Source organism: Temnothorax curvispinosus, unplaced genomic scaffold (assembly GCF_003070985.1).
Source record: "Temnothorax curvispinosus isolate PA1 unplaced genomic scaffold, ASM307098v1 QBEX01004775.1, whole genome shotgun sequence".
In the NCBI taxonomy this organism is placed as follows: Eukaryota; Metazoa; Arthropoda; class Insecta; order Hymenoptera; family Formicidae; genus Temnothorax; species Temnothorax curvispinosus.
The window spans coordinates 168,093-185,295 of record NW_020214555.1 but is presented as its reverse complement, the minus strand read 5'-3'; the positions used below and the strand labels follow the sequence as shown (position 1 = coordinate 185,295).

Sequence of the window (17,203 nt, the reverse complement as noted above, 5' to 3'; positions counted from 1 at the left end):
GCGAGAATGAGGAAGGGCTTGCCTAGTCTTTTTGTTGTCCCTGGCGGCATTTCCAGCCAGCTCGAGCACTTCGGCCGCCAGATATTCCATGACGGCGGCGAGATAGACCGGCGCACCGGCGCCGACGCGTTCCGCGTAGTTGCCTTTCCTGAGGAGACGGTGGATCCTCCCCACGGGGAACTGCAGCCCGGCCCTGCTGCTGCGGGTCTTCGCCTTTCCCTTGGTTTTACCTGGAAAAGGGACACACGTCGAGGAATGTCGTCGCCGTCGCCCGGCGTGGCGCGACGCGGCGCGAGACTCTCCTCCCTTTTCCGGCTTCCCTTTTTGTCGCTTTTCGTCTTTACTTACCGCCTTTGCCGCGTCCAGACATGTCTCGCCGTTAAGTCAAGTCGAGCGCGTTTCCTATTTCCTTGCACGACTGCACGAGGGAGGAACGGGGAGGGAGCGCGAGATAGATAGAATGATCAGAATAATGCACGGGACCGCACGCCGACACGTAGACACCGAGCGCTGAAAGCCGAATGAAGCGGCGCGGCCCGCGCAACCGTGACGCTCGTGCGCATGCACGTCGGATATTTTGGCGCTCATTTGCGCGGGAACGGCCGCGCCGATGGCGCCGCCGCCGCCGCGCCGGCCGCTCGCGCGACGCGACACACGACACGTCCCACGTCCCGCCCGAAAGTCCCTGCCTCGCCTACCTAATTGGTTATCTCGCATCACTAGACACATACGAGAAGTCGAGAAATGACGAATGACGAGAATTCGGCGCGAGTCTGAACTCCGGACAGATATATTCGCATGAACGCTTCGCGAAACATCCCCCTCGGCGCACTAAAGGCGATCGAACTACGATTAATATATCAAGTAACGCCTATATTTTACTAACATTTTATTTAAATTACCAATTTTTTTATCATCAGAGAACGACTTTGACTCAAACTTCGATTTTAATTCAATCACAGCATAAATTTAAAGTAAAATTTCTAGCTATACAGGATGATGCAGAAATACTTGTATGTACAATACATAAATTTTTGAAACTGAATTCTCCACACATAAACAAGAAAAAAATTTCATGTATACATATGTCCGGAAATGCCTTACATGAGTTATAAATCGAAAGCGTCCAGTCTATCTTTATTGCTCATTACATGTTGAAAAAAGATGGAGTGATGCTTTCAGCACGAAAGCACCCAAAGCGAACGCAGCCTAAGATTACATTCGACAAAAACTGACAGAATACATCTACAATATAGACGATTTTTGGCGTGATTCTGGATATAGGCTGCATTCCGATATTCACTCTGTCAGTACTGCAAATCTATATCTTATACGTTACGTATATACGTAAACTATAGATTTTCAGTACTGAAAGTTGCTGACAGTGAATGCAGCCATAATTGCAACGTACCAAAGTAAAAAATGTATCAAATTGCACCAGCACCCATAGCAACTACCGATAGCAACTTTGGTATATGTACCAATTAAACCATGCCAAACAATCACCAAAAATCGCCTAATAAACACATGATTACCCAGACAACACGTATGTCTCAAATCAGGACATATATGACGTTTTAGAGACGTCGATTTGAGATATGCATGCGTGTTATCTGGGTAATGTAATCTTCAGTTCGATTGTTTATCTACTTATAATTCACAACAAATGCTCAAAATGTCTTCCACCTGCTTCAATGCACGTATATGAACACGTCGGATCACGGACTGTCGCATCTTTTCAAAGATCCCATAACGGTTGCTGATGGTTTCGCAGGCATCTATGATGCGTTGCCTGCGTTGGTAAACCATCTCTTTATTTGTAATTCCAGCATAAACTAGGACTTTTAAGTGTCTCCACAGACGAAAATCTAATGGATTTAGGTCAGGCAAATGTGCAGACCTGAAATGTAAATCTTTCGATTATAACTCCATAAACCAGGCATTTCTGGACATATGTGTATATGATATTTTTTTCTTGTTTATGTGTGAAGAATTCACTTCCAAAGTTTGTACAAGTATTTCTGAATCATCCTGTATAAGTGGTAATCTCTAATCTTTTTTCTACACGTGAAACGACAAAAGAGTGATTCCAGACAACACGCATATGTCTCAAATCGAGAGATATGACAACTTAAAGACGTCATTAAGACGTCTTAATGACCTCTTCAAGACGTCTTATCTCCCGATTTGAGACATTATGTTCACTGAGATAATTTTCTTCCTGTTGACAAGGTAATTATTAGGTATTACTTGACCAGTTAATTGCCAGTTAACTTATCTTACTTGTGACAACGTTTCTACCTATATAATTCTTTCCATGTACCAAACAAGGAATCAATAATTTTAGCCATGTTAATAGAATGATACAAATATTACTGAGCAAATGTAATCGCTGGTCGAGTTAATCGGAGTTTGATCGAAGTCGCTCCAACACGTGAGAAGAAAAAATTAGATTATGGACGACGAATTGTACAATTTTACCGATTGAATTAGTCGCCAATTAATTTAATTCAAGTTTGGTCAAAGTCGCTCGTTTTTTTTTTTAATAGACATCTTATCGCTTACGTAAGGATAATTTGTACATTTCTTACTCGAGTGCTCTACTGCTTTACTACTACGTTTACGCGAGCGTTACTTCTGTAGTAACTTACGATAATTCACTCGTTTACGCGGAGTGAATTATCGTAAGTTACTACAAAATCCTGTTTACGCGAAGGAATTATCGTAAGTTACTACAGTAACGCTCGCGTAAACGTAGTATATGTAGAGTATAACAAGAACGAGGAAAGGATATTTTAGAGTAGAGAAAACATTTTTGATTCTCCGACGAGCTTGAAATAAAGGAGATCAAATATACATTTTCAGATGTGTATAAACGTCAATTATTGCGAAATCTGATTTAATCTTGTCCTTGATTGGACACAATCGTAGATTATACATTTAGACAATTGAGTCGATATAGAATCGAATTAAAAAAATATATATGTGTACAGTTGTCTACAGCGCATAGCATCGAGCCCCTAGCTAAACTAAGATTTATGCAAGACTAGTTAAGAGTCTACAACAGTCCCAGTTTGTATATTTATCTATCCAATTGTCTTATCTTATTTTTTTAAAAAAAAGATCACGCATGAAACAGCCATTTCCAGAGAAATCTGTCTTTGACTGTCACGAAGTTAGAGACGACGTTAACGCAAGTAATATAAATTCGTTCCGACGAATTTATATTATTCAAATCTGTGTGACACAAGGTAACTATTTTAATAGAGTATGACTGTTATAATGCAATCTATCATAATAGTTTAGCTTATGCAGTTAATTCCCGGTTTTAAACTGCTACTATCGTTTGCATCTTGCAAATCTCGGAACTTGTAAAACTTATTTGCATTGTCGTGATTATTGGCGTTGCGCTTACGCTAGTGGCTTAACAATAACCGTTAACATATTTCGTTTTTTGTCGAAAGTTAGAACCTCCAATCCCATGGCACACAAAGAACGCCGTCGCTCATGACGGAGTAATAATGAGTAACCCAGAGCATGACGCCCTCGAGCGATGGTGCCAGATCCTTTTTGTGCAGAAGTAGTCGTTCGCAGCACTGTATCATTAGATCCGGAGTAATGCTGTCGTCTTTGTTAAGAGCAGCTAAACCTAATTCTGCGATGGTCTTACGATGAAGTTCTCGCTCCACATGCTTTATGCTACAAATAATAAGGGCACAAATAGTAATAAAGTTCTATATTGATCTAAGTTCAATCAGAAATCTGAGATGTCTTACTTATTATAGTGATATAGCCTTTTCATAGCCTCCTCTAAGTTCTCCGTAATAAAATTTACCAAGAGAAAGCTTGGGCACGACGATGGCACGATGAATTGTCCGGTCGGTGATAACATCAAAGGACCTGCCTCGCTTTAAGATATCATAAAACGCGTTGATCTACTTGCACAAGATTTAAAATCATCCACAAGCAGCAATATTTATACTAACGCTTCGATGACAATTTCGTAAGTTGATAGACTAGCCGGCCAAGAACTCGGATACTTTCTTTTGCCACGATAATCAGAGAGCGTAGTCGTGAGTTGTCGTAGCTGTTGCTCATACTGGCCGACCATTACCTTAGGCATGAATTTCCTGCACATATAGAGCACCCTGAGCCTTACCATAACTCAAATAATATGATGTATTACGCACCGTCGACCAACTTTAATGTCGAGAAGTACTTGGGACACTGCTTTTTCAAACGCCGGCAATTTCAACAACACGACATCATGCTTTCTTACATTCTTTATTAGCTGTAAAAGACGAAGGAGTTTAATATATGGGAGGTATCGATAGAGATAAGCTATTTTCAACTCACGTCGAGCCAATTGTGCCTGACTTCCCCAGAATTCAGCATAACATTGCCTTCTAAACTGATACCAGTGTCGTTTGCGAACACGAGAGTGCGATTTCTCAATACCTCCATCGATTCCGGATGATGCTCGGCTAACGCTTGAAAGGCTAATAAACAACCACGATAATGGGCGATATTCCAACCACAGTCCCATATGATATCCTTCAGACCCAACTCGCTGCACAGTACTTTCTCCAATTTCTCCACCTCCTCTCTTACTGGTCTACATGCCTCCAGTTTAACATGTACTTCATTGATGTGTTTGTCCAGATATGCCCTAATCAAAAACATATATAAGAATATACTGAATATAATAGTAATACTTTTGATAGCAATATTTTAAGCATATCCCAATGTTATATTTACTTCAGCGTATCTGGCTCTGCATTAATCTTGCGTTTCATAATAATCGAAGCATAAATAGGATCGTCTTCCAATTCCGAAAAGTCCATCTTTTCTCCAGAATATGCGCGTTGCCAAAATCTGGATTTGTGCTTTGTGACAGGAGGCTTCTGCTCCTCGATTTTGTCAACAAACGTCGTAGGTAGATCGCATGTTTTTAAAATGGAAAGTATCGCTTGTCTCAGATCCTTTTCTTTCAATTGTATTTTAACAAGCGTAAATTTACCAGCCTTTACATCTTTCTCATCTTTCGATCGTAGGTAAAAGGGCAAAGTCGTCGGCCGTATAGGTTGCTTCTGTTGCAGGGTTTCTAAGATTGAACTTAATTGCTTCAGAGAGTTTTCATTCACTGTCTGTAAATAATAAATTATAGTCAATCATTTAAACAAATACAAATAATACTTTTAACATATTGTTTGCATTAACATATGTAATTAAGGATGGAGATAAGAAAATAATAGTAATAATATATCTGTAGTATGATAGTAAAGTTCGTGAACTCTTGTAACTCACGGTATAATTGCTATATAAAAAAGTCATATCGGATTTGACCTCGTGTGACTTTTTTATTCCCAAAAATAAAGGAAACATTGAAAGGAACGCACTTTGATGACATTAATGACATTAAGAGTAACACAACGGTAGCTCTGGAGGCCATTTCATAACAACAGTTCTAAAACTCCTTTGAAGGGTGGACAAGGCATCGGTGTATAGCTTTCTAAGAGGACTACTTTGAAGAGAATCACAGTGGTAATCGGCAATAAGGTATGTAGCAATTGTACCGTGACGAGTTCGCGAAATTTATTGTAATATTTGGCCAAACTGTTTCCCATGAATCGTATTCATGAGAAAATGCGGTACAAACATCCAAATATTATCTGACATTGTTCGAATATGATAACGGATTGATCACAATCGAATACTGAAGGATAACGATAAGACGTACTAATTTGATTTTCAACTACAAGCATTCAGATTCTGGTTTTGCTAGGGATAGACTTTGATCAAGTCCTTTTATCTTCTTCGATAAACAATTTTCATTAACAATTGACTTAAGTAATTATCTTGGGGAAACAGAGTGTATAGTATAAAAATATTTCTATTGATATCCATGCTATTTGAAAACGCTACAACTCGATAAGAAACTGTTTACGAATCTGCATTCACATGATGTTCTTTCGTCAATCCTAATAGAATATGTTAATAAAAGTTAGCTAAGCACTTCAAAAATATTTTGTGTAAAGAGATAAAAAGCTACCTAAAAAAAGAATTATTAACTCTTAAAAATTAATAACTCTTATAGTTTTAAAAATATCCGCGGTTTTTTACAGAACTCTCCGAGTTCTGATTTAAATTTCTTCTCGCATTTGATAAAAAAAAATTCTCGCGGTTAATGGTTTGTCAGAATTAAATTGTCACACTATTGTTACACTCAAAAATATTTACATGTGAGCTATAAGCCGTAATCAACATATTAATTAATCAGACGCGCGCAGGGCCGAGTTTATCGCGTTTAATTGCCCAATTTCCGAAATAGCGTCGATATACGGAATAAAATACGATTTTAATTTAATTTACACAGAAAGATTAGAGCTGTTGTACAATATAGTCTGCATTTTATGAATATAAAAATGTTCTCAATCCAATCTGCCATAAGCAAACATCGCGATGATAAACACATCGAGACTCAAGAAAATAGGCTTCGCCAGAAAAAACAAATGTTCCGCTCCGCTACTTTTAATTGCAGTTCTCCACCAATTGTTCTATATCCTTTCTCGAACAGGTGGATCGTGGATCTGACAATGAGATACTGAACGTTACTACGTTTTCGTGACGTATATGTTCGTTTTGCGATCTCTCGATGCGGCCCTGCTCGCGCGCAAACAATTATCGCTTGATAAACGACACAAACATCTGACTGCGTGGCGGCAGGAAATTTATTCCGATTCGAGCAACCTTGCAGTCCTTGCACACAGCACACGCACGTGCGCGTGTCCAAAGATCGCCGCACTATTCCGTTATGGACGGGACAGCGCGCGTTTTCACGCATCTAAAAATAATGCCATTCACCGCATTCGCTCGCGCGCTCGCTATCACGCCACGATGACGATGCTTACCGGAGTACCGATCGCTTTGTGCGGCGCGACGCTTTGACAACGGCCACGCGTGCATCTTGCATGTCTCGTGCCCTTGAAGAGATATGGATGGTCGACGTAACTCGCGGTAAAAGAGAACGCAAAGCAAATAAAAATGTAATAAACATCGGGCGCAAACGCCATGCCATTCTTTTCCTTTTAGTTATATTTCTGGCAGACGTTATCTTTACTCCCTTCCTCTCTCCAAGGTGTGTGGATGCAGGACAAAAGCTTTCTAAATGTTCGGGAAAGTGTACGATAGCTCGATTGTCTCTGGCCGTCTCTTATCTTATAGATTTTACATTTAAAAAATATACATATATAAATGCACGTTCGCAGACTCCGATAGAAAGAGAAAGACTGTATGGAATGAAAGTGAATGAACTCATTGTCAGACAGCGTCACGCGTCCACACACAAAATGGGGACGTAAGACGTCTTGAAAACATTTTTTAGGCGTCTTACGAAATGATGACTAAAAGACGTCTTACGTCCCAATTTTGGACATGCGTGCTGTCTGAGAAGCAAATAGAATCTCGTATCTGCATATTGTTTTTGTTTAGCATCTTAATGCCTTAAGCTGCTAAGGGCCATTGCACGTAACAAAATTTTAGTCATAATCGTAAGGCCGTAAGAAAATAGACCAATCACAGTCGATTATTCTCCTTGAGCTCGAAGAATAATCGAGTGTGATATTGGTCTATTTTCTTACGGCCTTACGATTATGCCTAAAACTTTGTTACGTGCAATGGCCTTAATACTCTGTGATTGGTTTATGACATCTTAAGATTGTACATACTTAAGATGATCTTAAATATAAGAACCGACTATGAATACCGGCCTACTGCGATGATATCGCGATCTATCCCGATCGTTTCACACAACACTCATTACTCGTTCTAAAATCTAAAGTAGGGACGTGTGCTTATTTGGATTCGGGCCGATCCTTACTCTTTGCGTGGGATACTGGCCGAACAGGTCGGGATGAACGGTGAAGTAAAACGGCCGCAGCGCGGTGGACACCTCGCCGGTGCTCAGGGCCCTCACCGCGTCCCTCCTGCAAAAGCTGTCGGAAAGAGCTGTCAGTATAACGTCAGTTTCCCGGACGGGCTGCCGACGTTTACCACGGTGAGAGGTAAACGCCAGAATTCGTGGAGTAAACTCCAATTATTGGGTTTCCCTTACCATCTCCCGAGCGTCGTGCAGTACATCATTCACTCGCTTGCACCCTCCCTCGTCGTTGTCGTCGTCCACGCCGCCGTCGTCCACGTCGCCGTCGCCGTCGCCGTCGCCCCGGCAGTTATATCGTCGTCGGTGTGTGCGGCTCTCATGTCACGAGGCTGATCACGCAGCGGACGTGAGACTCGTCACGTCACGGATCCTCTCACCCTTTTACCGTTCTTTCACTCTCGCCCGAGGGATGCGCTGCTTCCCCTTTCCTCTCACTCCTCTCGCTTGATGCTTTCACACGGGTAGATACCTCGCGTTGCTCCGAGAATTTTTTTTTTTTTCTAAACGGCGGAACCCGTCGACGTCAACGGGTGGACGAGCGGGTCGGCGAAGACACATTTATAGCACGCACGAGTACGCACCAACACGCACTGACTGCTGCTGACTGCGACGCGCCGACCACGACCGCCGATAATATACAAAAATAATGGGCGCTGCACGACGCCCCCGATGATAAACTCCGGAGTTGCTCCGGACGGAATTACACGTTCAGTCCGGCCGTTCGGCCTGTGAAATTGTCGATAAGTTAGCCTGAGAATAATAAAGACTTATTTTTATATTATTATTTGAATTATTACTCCCTTAGCCTCGACGTACTCCCAATCGTGAAAAGATGGTTTATTAATTAAGCTACAATAACAAAAATTAAATCAGCGAAATCAAATGCGGATGGTTTCCATATGTATATAAAAAAAGACCATAAAGTAAATGTTTTAAAATTTAAATTTTAAATCTGAATATATATATTTTTATGTTTTACGTTATTCCACTAGCTTGATTGTAGAAGTAGGTAGACGATGAAACCAGAGAGTTGGACGCGCGCACATTTACGCGTAAAATATATATAATAATAATTTACATCCGTGTTATCTGTTATGTAATCCATGGATTATCAAACATTCACATTTCGTCAAAAATATCAAAAATTTATATTTTGTTTGCAATTTTATTTTCAGTTATTGTGTAGTTTGGGCACAGTTTTTAGCACGTCATGAAGAATTAACAAATCAGATCAGCGCAAATAAATAATATTTCTATATTAGTGTTATGTATATCTTTTATGTCACTGTACATTATATATAAATAAATTATAAGTGAAATGCATCTAATATTTAACCTATACTCTAAAACTGTTTAATATTTTTTTTAAACTGTGAAAATATTATTTTAAAAAATCAGTTAATTAATTAGTTCATTTATAATTTATAATAATTTACATTGTTTATTATATATTGTCTACATGAAAAAGGTACGCGTAAACATAATATAAACAATACCAACGAATATAGACAGCACGCGTGTCTTATAAGACATCTTTAAAATATCTTTACAACGTCTTTTAGACAAGCGCGTGTTGTCTATCCTTCTATACCTGTAAATATAATTGTACATACATACTCGATGTAATAATCTTGAAATTTACTTTTATGTGGCAATAGCAACAAGAATAAAAGTAATTAATAGTAATAATTGGTATAATTTAATTTTTAATTGTAATGTGTGACTTAATTAATAGTTATATAATTGATAAAACTTTTATATCAAAATGGTGAAGGACTCTTATCGCTTATCGGTGAAGGAAGAGATCTAATCGGAGGCCGATTCTATAAAATAGAATGATACACTACTACTCCCCTGCTCTTCCATGTTCGCCGATTGATATCATTCAATGTCCGCGGGTTATCATACAATATACAATATGCGGGATTACACATTACGTCAGCAGAATTCAGTAGAATCAAACGGGGAATCACTATAATTCGGGGAGTGCGGGGAATAGAGAATGATAAGAAATATAATACATTATCTCGCGCTGCCCACTCCGTGATTATCAGTGACACAGTAATTATCGCCTCTCTCGACGGATTATCAATTTTATCGTCGAGGATTTGCCGAGCGTGCCGCCGCTACGGCAGAGCTGCCCGTGGCCTCACTCGCAAGGTAAAGCTCGTCTACCGACACACGTTACCAACATAGACTGTCATAGACTGACAGCTGTCCCAGCTAGACAGCGTGTGAGCACCGTCCCAAGCACCTTCGTCAGGATCTTCCGCCTCCTTCTTCCTTGGCTCGTCCTTCGGGCGGACCGCCGCGGCGATCGCACGTGGCTCGATCAACGGACGACGGGACGGACCTCGACTCGAGTTTAGTCTCCGCGTGAAGGGGCACCGAGGGGTACCGTGCCACCGTGTCGCTTCCCGTTTGTCATAATGGTAAGTAACCTGCGCTGCGCGCCCGCGGTATCTCGTCGACGTCCGTCCCGCGGAAACCTAACCCGCGGGCGGACTCGGACTCGTCGCCGACTTAAAGAGCCAGTCGCTCGAACATCCGCTTGAAGAAGAAAAAGAAAAAAAAAACGTCTACTTTCAGCGCGGCTCGCGCGCCGCCGTCGCCGTCGTCGTCGATCGCCGTTGAGATTACTCTCTTCCGCCTGTGGCAACGTAGCCCCGGTCCGTCGTATCCACGTGTGATGTAAATAATTGCCATGACTCATACGGGTCGTACGAGCGACACGGGACACGACGCTTCCATATGACTTGCGATCACGAGGACCCTCCGGATCGCGGATATGATCGCGACGCCCGTAAGTAAAAACGCCTCCGCGCATCGCACCACCACGCCGCGACCGGGGGATATACGCTATACCTGTGTTTTTAACGGCCGTTGCAATTTCACAGAAGGAACGATACTTGGACGACACGTTTAGGAATCCATGTGTAACAAATATGTACTGACGTGCGCCGCAACGTGTGGAAACCCCGTTAGTATCCGTTCGCTCTGTTCTCCGCGGCTCCGCGTACCTCGTGCACCCGCTCTCCCGTTTGCAGCAATATTCTTTATGTTGCAGTTAAGGTGACACTTGGTTTTGTCATGCGGAATAGATCAGTCAGTATCATCTTTGGGTCCCTTATCTTATGGGCTGTGGCTACATACTTTTTATTTTTGGATCAACAATCAGTCGGCAAGGATCAGGATAAGGTGAGAAGATCCTTATAATAAGTTACGATCCGTCGTGCGAAAATTTAAGACCATAACTGTAATTGTACCCTTGTTTTTAGGACAAGGACAAGCTATCAAATCAAATAAGCAGGTTGGAGAAGCAAGTAAAACAACAGATAATCATAAACCAGGAGCTTCTGGAAGGAATCAAGGAGAGCAAACGTCTTAAGAGTAAGATCAGTTGAAATGAGTTTATGTGGTGTCGCACATTTGAGAGAACAGATAAATCAAGTGTAATATATAATTTGTCGTTTTAGAAGAATACGATAGATTAAGCGCTGCCCAATTGCCAATAGATGATACAGAGAAAGATAAACACAAAAAACATGAGACTAATAAGAAGAGTATATTATTGCAAAAAATCGAAAACAATAATAAGTGGAAGGGGTCTCAAAATGAACAGGGGCCGACACAGGATACTATCCTATCTGTAATATATTAATCCATATAACAATTATATTTGATCATCTTATTAACTTCAATGATTTGTTAAATATATAATTTATAAATATAATCTTTATTTAACTTTTATTTAACTTATAGTCTCAACAATATCTCGCGTTTTCAATTTTGTCTATGTTCCAATCTCTCGGTAGACTGAGGCAACACACAGTACTCCTTCGAGGCAAAAGCTTCCCGATGGATCTCCAATAATCGCTATTTTGGTCGTTTCTTGTAATCGTATTACAGTAGAGCGGTGTTTAAACCAATTAATTAAGTTAAGACCTAGTAAAGAACAGTTTCCAATAATTGTATCGCAAGACTGTGATCATCGACAAACTGCTGATGTCATAGCGAGATATGGAAACCAGCTGCTACATATAAAGGTAATTTGAGTGTATTGTTATTGATCGTTATCTGTATGAATTCTTGACTCTTTCAATTTCTTTTAATGAGATTACGCAATAACTTGTATTCTTATGATGGAATTAATACAATCTTTATCATTTCAGCAACCTGATCAATCCGATATTGAAATACCACCTAAAGAGAAAAAATTCAGAGGATACTTCAAAATCGCACGCCATTATAAATGGGCATTGAATCAAGTATTTCTAAAGCTTGGTTATAATACAGCAATTATAGTTGAAGGTACGATTAGTGCGGCCAAATCTTTATAAGCACAAGCATTACATAACAAATGCGACACATCTCTACGGGATGTAAAATTTGGTTAAAATTTCTTATGATTTTTACGTAGACGACTTGGACGTCGCACCAGACTTTTATGAGTACTTCCTGGGGACTTACCCCCTATTAGTGAACGATAGCTCTCTATGGTGTGTATCAGCGTGGAATGATAATGGTAAAGCTGGCTTGGTGGACGAACACGCGCCACATTTACTTTATAGGACAGATTTCTTTCCTGGCTTAGGTTGGATGCTCACGCGCGACTTATGGTTGGAGCTTGCACCAAAATGGCCCAAATCGTAAGTGTGACTTTATATTTCACTGTAGTTATATTTTATATTATTGGTCTGTAATATATCTGTGTTTTTAACAACACATCTGCTCTTGTAGATATTGGGACGATTGGATAAGACAACCGGAACAGCGCAAGAATAGAGCTTGCATCCGCCCGGAAATCTCGCGAACCAGAACATTCGGCAAACTTGGAGTCAGCAAGTACTTATCCGTATTTTTTATTTGCATATTATTTAAGATTTAAAGATACTGCAGACAGATGTTGTAACTCGAGACTAATCAAATAGTTTGAGTAAATTTAATCAGCACTAAAATTTGTTTTGTTATTTCTAGCGGCTTATTCTTTGAAAAACACTTGAAGTACATCAAGCTGAATGAACAATTTGTGCCTTTCACCAAAATGAATCTATCCTATTTACTAAAAGTAAGGGAGCAAATGTCAGACGTAATTCATTGGCAAGTACAAATATTGAATGCAACGTTATTTGTAATTGTTGCATCCATTTCCAGGATAATTATGATATAGCTTTCGTCAACCAAGTGTATCAGTCGACAGTGGTTAGTTATTCAGAATTGAAGAGTGGAAATATAGTTGCTCCTGGTCCAGTACGGATACCATACTACACTCGTCAATCGTTTAAAAATACTACCAAATTGCTTGGTCTAATGGACGATTTCAGAGTAATGTATCTTTTTCATTAATATTCTTGTAATTTATCTTAAACTGTAGTATCCTAAAGTTCCATAATACGGTGTTACAGAGCGGTGTGCCGAGATCAGGATATCGCGGAGTCGTGACATTTTTCTATAATAGGAGACGCGTGCATTTAGCACCGAGTGCAAACTGGAGCGGTTATGATATAACATGGAGCTAACACATGATCATGCTCTACAAAGACTTATAGATTGCACGATATTACGTGTATTTCTTCTTTGGTATTCAACAGACTATGTGAATACTAAAACAATTGCAAGCTGACAGTGAAATCTGTATTTATGTCTACAGTGTACGGCTATGCTCCGTAGAATTAAGTAGAAGCCGGTATTACATTCCTCATGTAAACGGTTTTGAACGTGATCTTTTCTTGCAGAAACACGTCAGATATATTTCAATAAGTTTACATGTACGTGATTTATGTTTAAATGAATATTACATGTATATATTCATTTACATACATCATGTATTGTATATCTGCGTTTCTAAAAATTACATTCGTCGTTTTTTAGTATATAAACTTAAATGATTGCTGAAATTGATCGTATCTCATGTACATAAAATGCCGTAGTAATATTGATAAAGCAATACTCTTGATTAATTATCATGTATCTTCCAAAACGCGAATGTGTTGATATATTTTTGCTCATATGCTGCTTTTGAGAATTAATTTTGTTATGAAGTCATGTGACAAATGAAGTATATAATTTTATCGAAAAACCTAATCAAACTCTGCATCTGCATTATTTATCCTACATGAGCTATATATTTCTTAACTCTTTGCCAAAGATCTATCTTAATCTAAATTGATTTTTTAACTTATTTTTACACTGTTTATAAATAAAATATTTTCCAGAGTTTAATAATATATTAATGCTTGTATTTTAATATATAGATAATTATATGGATTTTGACATTAAACGTTATGTACACAATTAAGGTGGATAAACAATGAGTATATTTTGTATGTTTCGTATTTATATTTGTACAAGGTATAACAACAAGCAAATTATCACTTATCTTGTCGTTAATATGTTTATATTCACAGAACATGTACAATTCTGTTTTCATATGAGGAACGTTTCTACGTTGTAGGTGCGTTCAGTGCGCGCACTGAAAATTACACACGCTCGTTTCCCTATAATTGTCTAGTTACCTGACGCGTCCCGAATCTCGAAAACATATAATCTTTGCAGCACAATCAAAGTACTATAACAACGTTCGTTGAGAGATTTAGGATTTATACCACAAGCGATTGCTATATTTCGATTTCTCACGTGGTATGTCGGCTGACAGTCCAGGAGTTGGATCTGGAAACACCGTAGGCTCCTCTTTCGGCGGCCGCGGCCTCGATGTGTTATGCACTTTAGCCTCGCAAAAGTATCCGAAGGGCGGACGTTCTATGTTCAAATTCTTACGAACACATTCGTCCAAGGCAGCTTGCGTCAGTCGACATCTAAGTGACAGTCATATTAAATGATCATTGTTGTAATTAATACAAAGTATCAGAAGAGGAATTAACACGGTGGGATATAAAGTAATATATAAACGTACGGCTCTAATTCCAATTTTCCCGTTGACCTCTCAAGGCAGGACATATAAGCGTTAAAATCTTCTAGGCAGTGTTTCTTCATATTTTTAAGAACATTCATTGCGCAAGCGGTCACGGCTTTTCCCTCATCGATACAGCGACGTGGGTCACGCTCTTCTTGTCTGCACAACATAAAGTCCTGCAGAAGAAATAAATCTCTTGTAATTCGAAAGCGACCATTTATCTTGAACATCTTCAAGCGTTATCAGATTATAAAAACGACTCTTATATTTAGAAGCTCTTTAACAAGATATAACTTCTTTTCGGGCTATGCGAACAATTTAAACCCAACAACAACTGAATTAAAAACTTACTAATTTATCTTACAGGGTGTTTTAAATTACATACTGTCTCAGATGAGAATTTTTCAAGTTATTTAATATCAATTATTAATATTAACAATTAATAGATATTATAGTTATTAAATAAAGATATATTATTAGCAATTTATTTTTATTATTATTATTTATATAAGGCGGGCATACACGTTAAACGTTATTTATTACAGAGATTCCGAGCATTATGTAACCCCTTGGAGGGGGACGACTCGACGCGCAATGAACACAGTAGGGACCAGGGGGATTGTTCGGCTGTCACGCAGACTTCTAACTCACATTGTTGTACCATTCACAGGCCTTGCCGATATAAACGGACGCGGTTTGCAACACCGGCCAGCTGACGTTCAGCTCTTGAACGGTTAGCTCGCTCTCCTCCGGCAGTACCGTCTTCGCTGTCGCGGCCATGTTTCCTTTATAGCAGCACTTCGTCGGGACGACCTGTCATTTACGATCGGGGCCGTTGATCATGAGAGACGTCTCGGCGCGAAACTTCCCCGGTAACTTTAATACAAAATCGCACAGCGCATTATGCACACGCGATCGTGTAACGTGACGGTAACCTAACCTCAATGACGACTTCGTTATCGGATTGATATTCAATAGCGAACCTATCTCGACATTCGATTCACGATTTCGATTGTTGCGACTTCTCAAGTCGATGGTAAAAAGGTTGATGGCAGAGACCCGCGGAGCTCAATTCTTGAATTCATTCGCAAGAAAAGAACGAGACGTAAGCGCTTACATCTGTTGTGGATGTAAACAAGGTCGGTAAAGTAAGAGCCTGAGCAGAATGGTCGACTTATAATTTTAGATCAACGTTTTATGCTTTAAATTTTCGTTTTTAGTAGCGTACAATCTGTCTCAAAGTGTTACAAATGTTGACATTTCGTTAATATACACGTTCAAAACTTATTGAAACACAAGACATTATAATTGTGCGTTACTAAAAACAAAGACTTTAAAGTATAAAACTTTAAAGTATAAGACTTTAAAGTATAAAACAATGTCTTAAAATTATAAGTCAGCCATTATTCTGCTCAGGTCCTAAGGCAAAGAAAAACGTAAGTCCGTAACAGGCTATGTATATTATATAATTATTATATATATAGTCTTTTTACGTCTTACATTTCTCTCTGCTTTACTTTACGTCCACAGTTACGACAGCAGACGTCTCGTTCTCTGTCATCAGCCGAAGAAAAAGACACCGCGTATAAAATATGAAGATATAAAATGTCGCCTACTAGGAGGAATTATATTACTAAAGAATTTTGAATGTTATAATTTTGCTCAAATTACAAAAAATATGTAATAACATCTAAGCTCTTTTTACTCATTTTTTGTTCCAGATTTCCTTGTAGTCGCAGATGATCATCATAATCAATCCGAATCTTGAAACAAAAGAAAAATGGAAATATACGAACGCGAAAATATGGAATAATTGCCCCAGACAGCACCGTATATCCAAAATCAGGACATAAGATGTCTTGAAGACATTTTTTAGACGTCTTACGAAATGATGCCATATCGTAGCACATTATAGTGTCTGTAAAATCAGTCCTCATCCCCTATATTTCGGAAATAGTTTAAAATTATGAAAAATCACGAAATACGTGTTTGATTATTTCGAAGGGCTATTTATTTAAAAGGTTGTCCCACCCAAGGAAATGCCCCAAAGAAACCCCAACTTTCAAATAAAAACCCCCATATTGTAGCATATCGTTTGAAAGGGCATAAAAAAAGAAAATTTTTGGCGTAAACCAGAGATCGTTGATCAATTCAGGAGTTATTTAAGATAAAAAATAGATATTTTCGAACTTTGATCTTAAATAACTTTTGAACGGATCATCGTATCGACCTCTGGTTTGGGCCAAAAATTTTCTTTTTTTTATGCCCTTTCAAACGATATGCTACAATATGAGGGGTTTTATTTGAAAGTTGGGGTTTCTCTGGGGCATTCCCTTTGGGTGGGACAACTC

At 39.2% G+C, this 17,203-nt stretch overlaps 4 protein-coding genes across 5 annotated transcripts in view; 1 reads left to right on the top strand and 3 right to left on the bottom strand.

Moving 5' to 3' along the window:
* The window catches only part of LOC112454090 (histone H2A-like), a 2,088-nt gene extending 1,553 nt beyond the window's left edge, over positions 1–535 (bottom strand). Inside the window, exons 1-2 of the mRNA XM_025015298.1 lie at positions 349–535; positions 23–230 (exon numbers count right to left, since the gene is read on the bottom strand). Of these exons, the coding sequence (XP_024871066.1) occupies positions 23–230; positions 349–370 (230 nt within the window). The 5' untranslated portion in view covers positions 371–535. The remainder of the gene's footprint in view (positions 1–22; positions 231–348) is intronic.
* Positions 536–2,854: 2,319 nt separating this feature from the next.
* On the bottom strand, positions 2,855–8,559 carry LOC112454044 (T-cell activation inhibitor, mitochondrial). 2 transcript variants are annotated; one of them, XM_025015223.1, is made up of 8 exons: positions 8,114–8,559; positions 7,880–7,994; positions 4,759–5,147; positions 4,357–4,669; positions 4,191–4,291; positions 3,987–4,148; positions 3,777–3,908; positions 2,855–3,699 (listed from the first exon to the last, which is right to left on the bottom strand). In XM_025015223.1, the coding sequence occupies exons 1-8, from the start codon at positions 8,140–8,142 to the stop codon at positions 3,465–3,467; spliced, it is 1,476 nt and encodes a 491-aa protein (XP_024870991.1). In that variant the 5' UTR covers positions 8,143–8,559; the 3' UTR covers positions 2,855–3,464. The 2 variants fall into 2 exon arrangements, with proteins under 2 accessions (XP_024870991.1, XP_024870992.1); XM_025015224.1 differs by having other exon boundaries at positions 3,987–4,130; positions 8,114–8,558.
* A 1,423-nt stretch (positions 8,560–9,982) lies between these two features.
* On the top strand, positions 9,983–14,104 carry LOC112454049 (alpha-1,3-mannosyl-glycoprotein 2-beta-N-acetylglucosaminyltransferase). The gene is made up of 13 exons (XM_025015235.1): positions 9,983–10,371; positions 10,529–10,742; positions 10,837–10,919; positions 11,007–11,137; positions 11,218–11,329; positions 11,416–11,588; positions 11,755–11,985; positions 12,112–12,250; positions 12,360–12,588; positions 12,680–12,784; positions 12,917–13,007; positions 13,094–13,264; positions 13,345–14,104. Exons 4-13 carry the CDS (start codon positions 11,030–11,032, stop codon positions 13,456–13,458), a joined length of 1,473 nt encoding a protein of 490 aa, XP_024871003.1. The 5' UTR covers positions 9,983–10,371; positions 10,529–10,742; positions 10,837–10,919; positions 11,007–11,029; the 3' UTR covers positions 13,459–14,104.
* Positions 14,105–14,233: 129 nt separating this feature from the next.
* LOC112454050 (NADH dehydrogenase [ubiquinone] 1 alpha subcomplex subunit 8) lies at positions 14,234–15,823 on the bottom strand. The gene is made up of 3 exons (XM_025015236.1): positions 15,504–15,823; positions 14,853–15,028; positions 14,234–14,754 (listed from the first exon to the last, which is right to left on the bottom strand). Exons 1-3 carry the CDS (start codon positions 15,630–15,632, stop codon positions 14,532–14,534), a joined length of 528 nt encoding a protein of 175 aa, XP_024871004.1. The 5' UTR covers positions 15,633–15,823; the 3' UTR covers positions 14,234–14,531.
* Between the last annotated feature and the right edge of the window lie 1,380 nt (positions 15,824–17,203).

Coding starts and splice junctions, on each gene's coding strand:
- LOC112454049 (XM_025015235.1), top strand. CDS start 11,030: ATGCGGAATAGATCAGTCAGTATCATCTTTGGGTCCCTTATCTTATGG. Junction 12,589..12,679: donor GCACCAAAATGGCCCAAATC/GTAAGTGTGACT, acceptor CTGCTCTTGTAG/ATATTGGGACGATTGGATAA. Junction 13,008..13,093: donor ATCTATCCTATTTACTAAAA/GTAAGGGAGCAA, acceptor ATCCATTTCCAG/GATAATTATGATATAGCTTT.
- LOC112454044 (XM_025015223.1), bottom strand. CDS start 8,142: ATGATGTACTGCACGACGCTCGGGAGATG. Junction 7,995..8,113: donor TGCACGACGCTCGGGAGATG/GTAAGGGAAACC, acceptor TCTTTCCGACAG/CTTTTGCAGGAGGGACGCGG. Junction 5,148..7,879: donor GCCAGTATCCCACGCAAAGA/GTAAGGATCGGC, acceptor TATTATTTACAG/ACAGTGAATGAAAACTCTCT.
- LOC112454050 (XM_025015236.1), bottom strand. CDS start 15,632: ATGGCCGCGACAGCGAAGACGGTACTGCCGGAGGAGAGCGAGCTAACC. Junction 15,029..15,503: donor CCTGTGAATGGTACAACAAT/GTGAGTTAGAAG, acceptor TTTCTTCTGCAG/GACTTTATGTTGTGCAGACA. Junction 14,755..14,852: donor GGAAAATTGGAATTAGAGCC/GTACGTTTATAT, acceptor ACTGTCACTTAG/ATGTCGACTGACGCAAGCTG.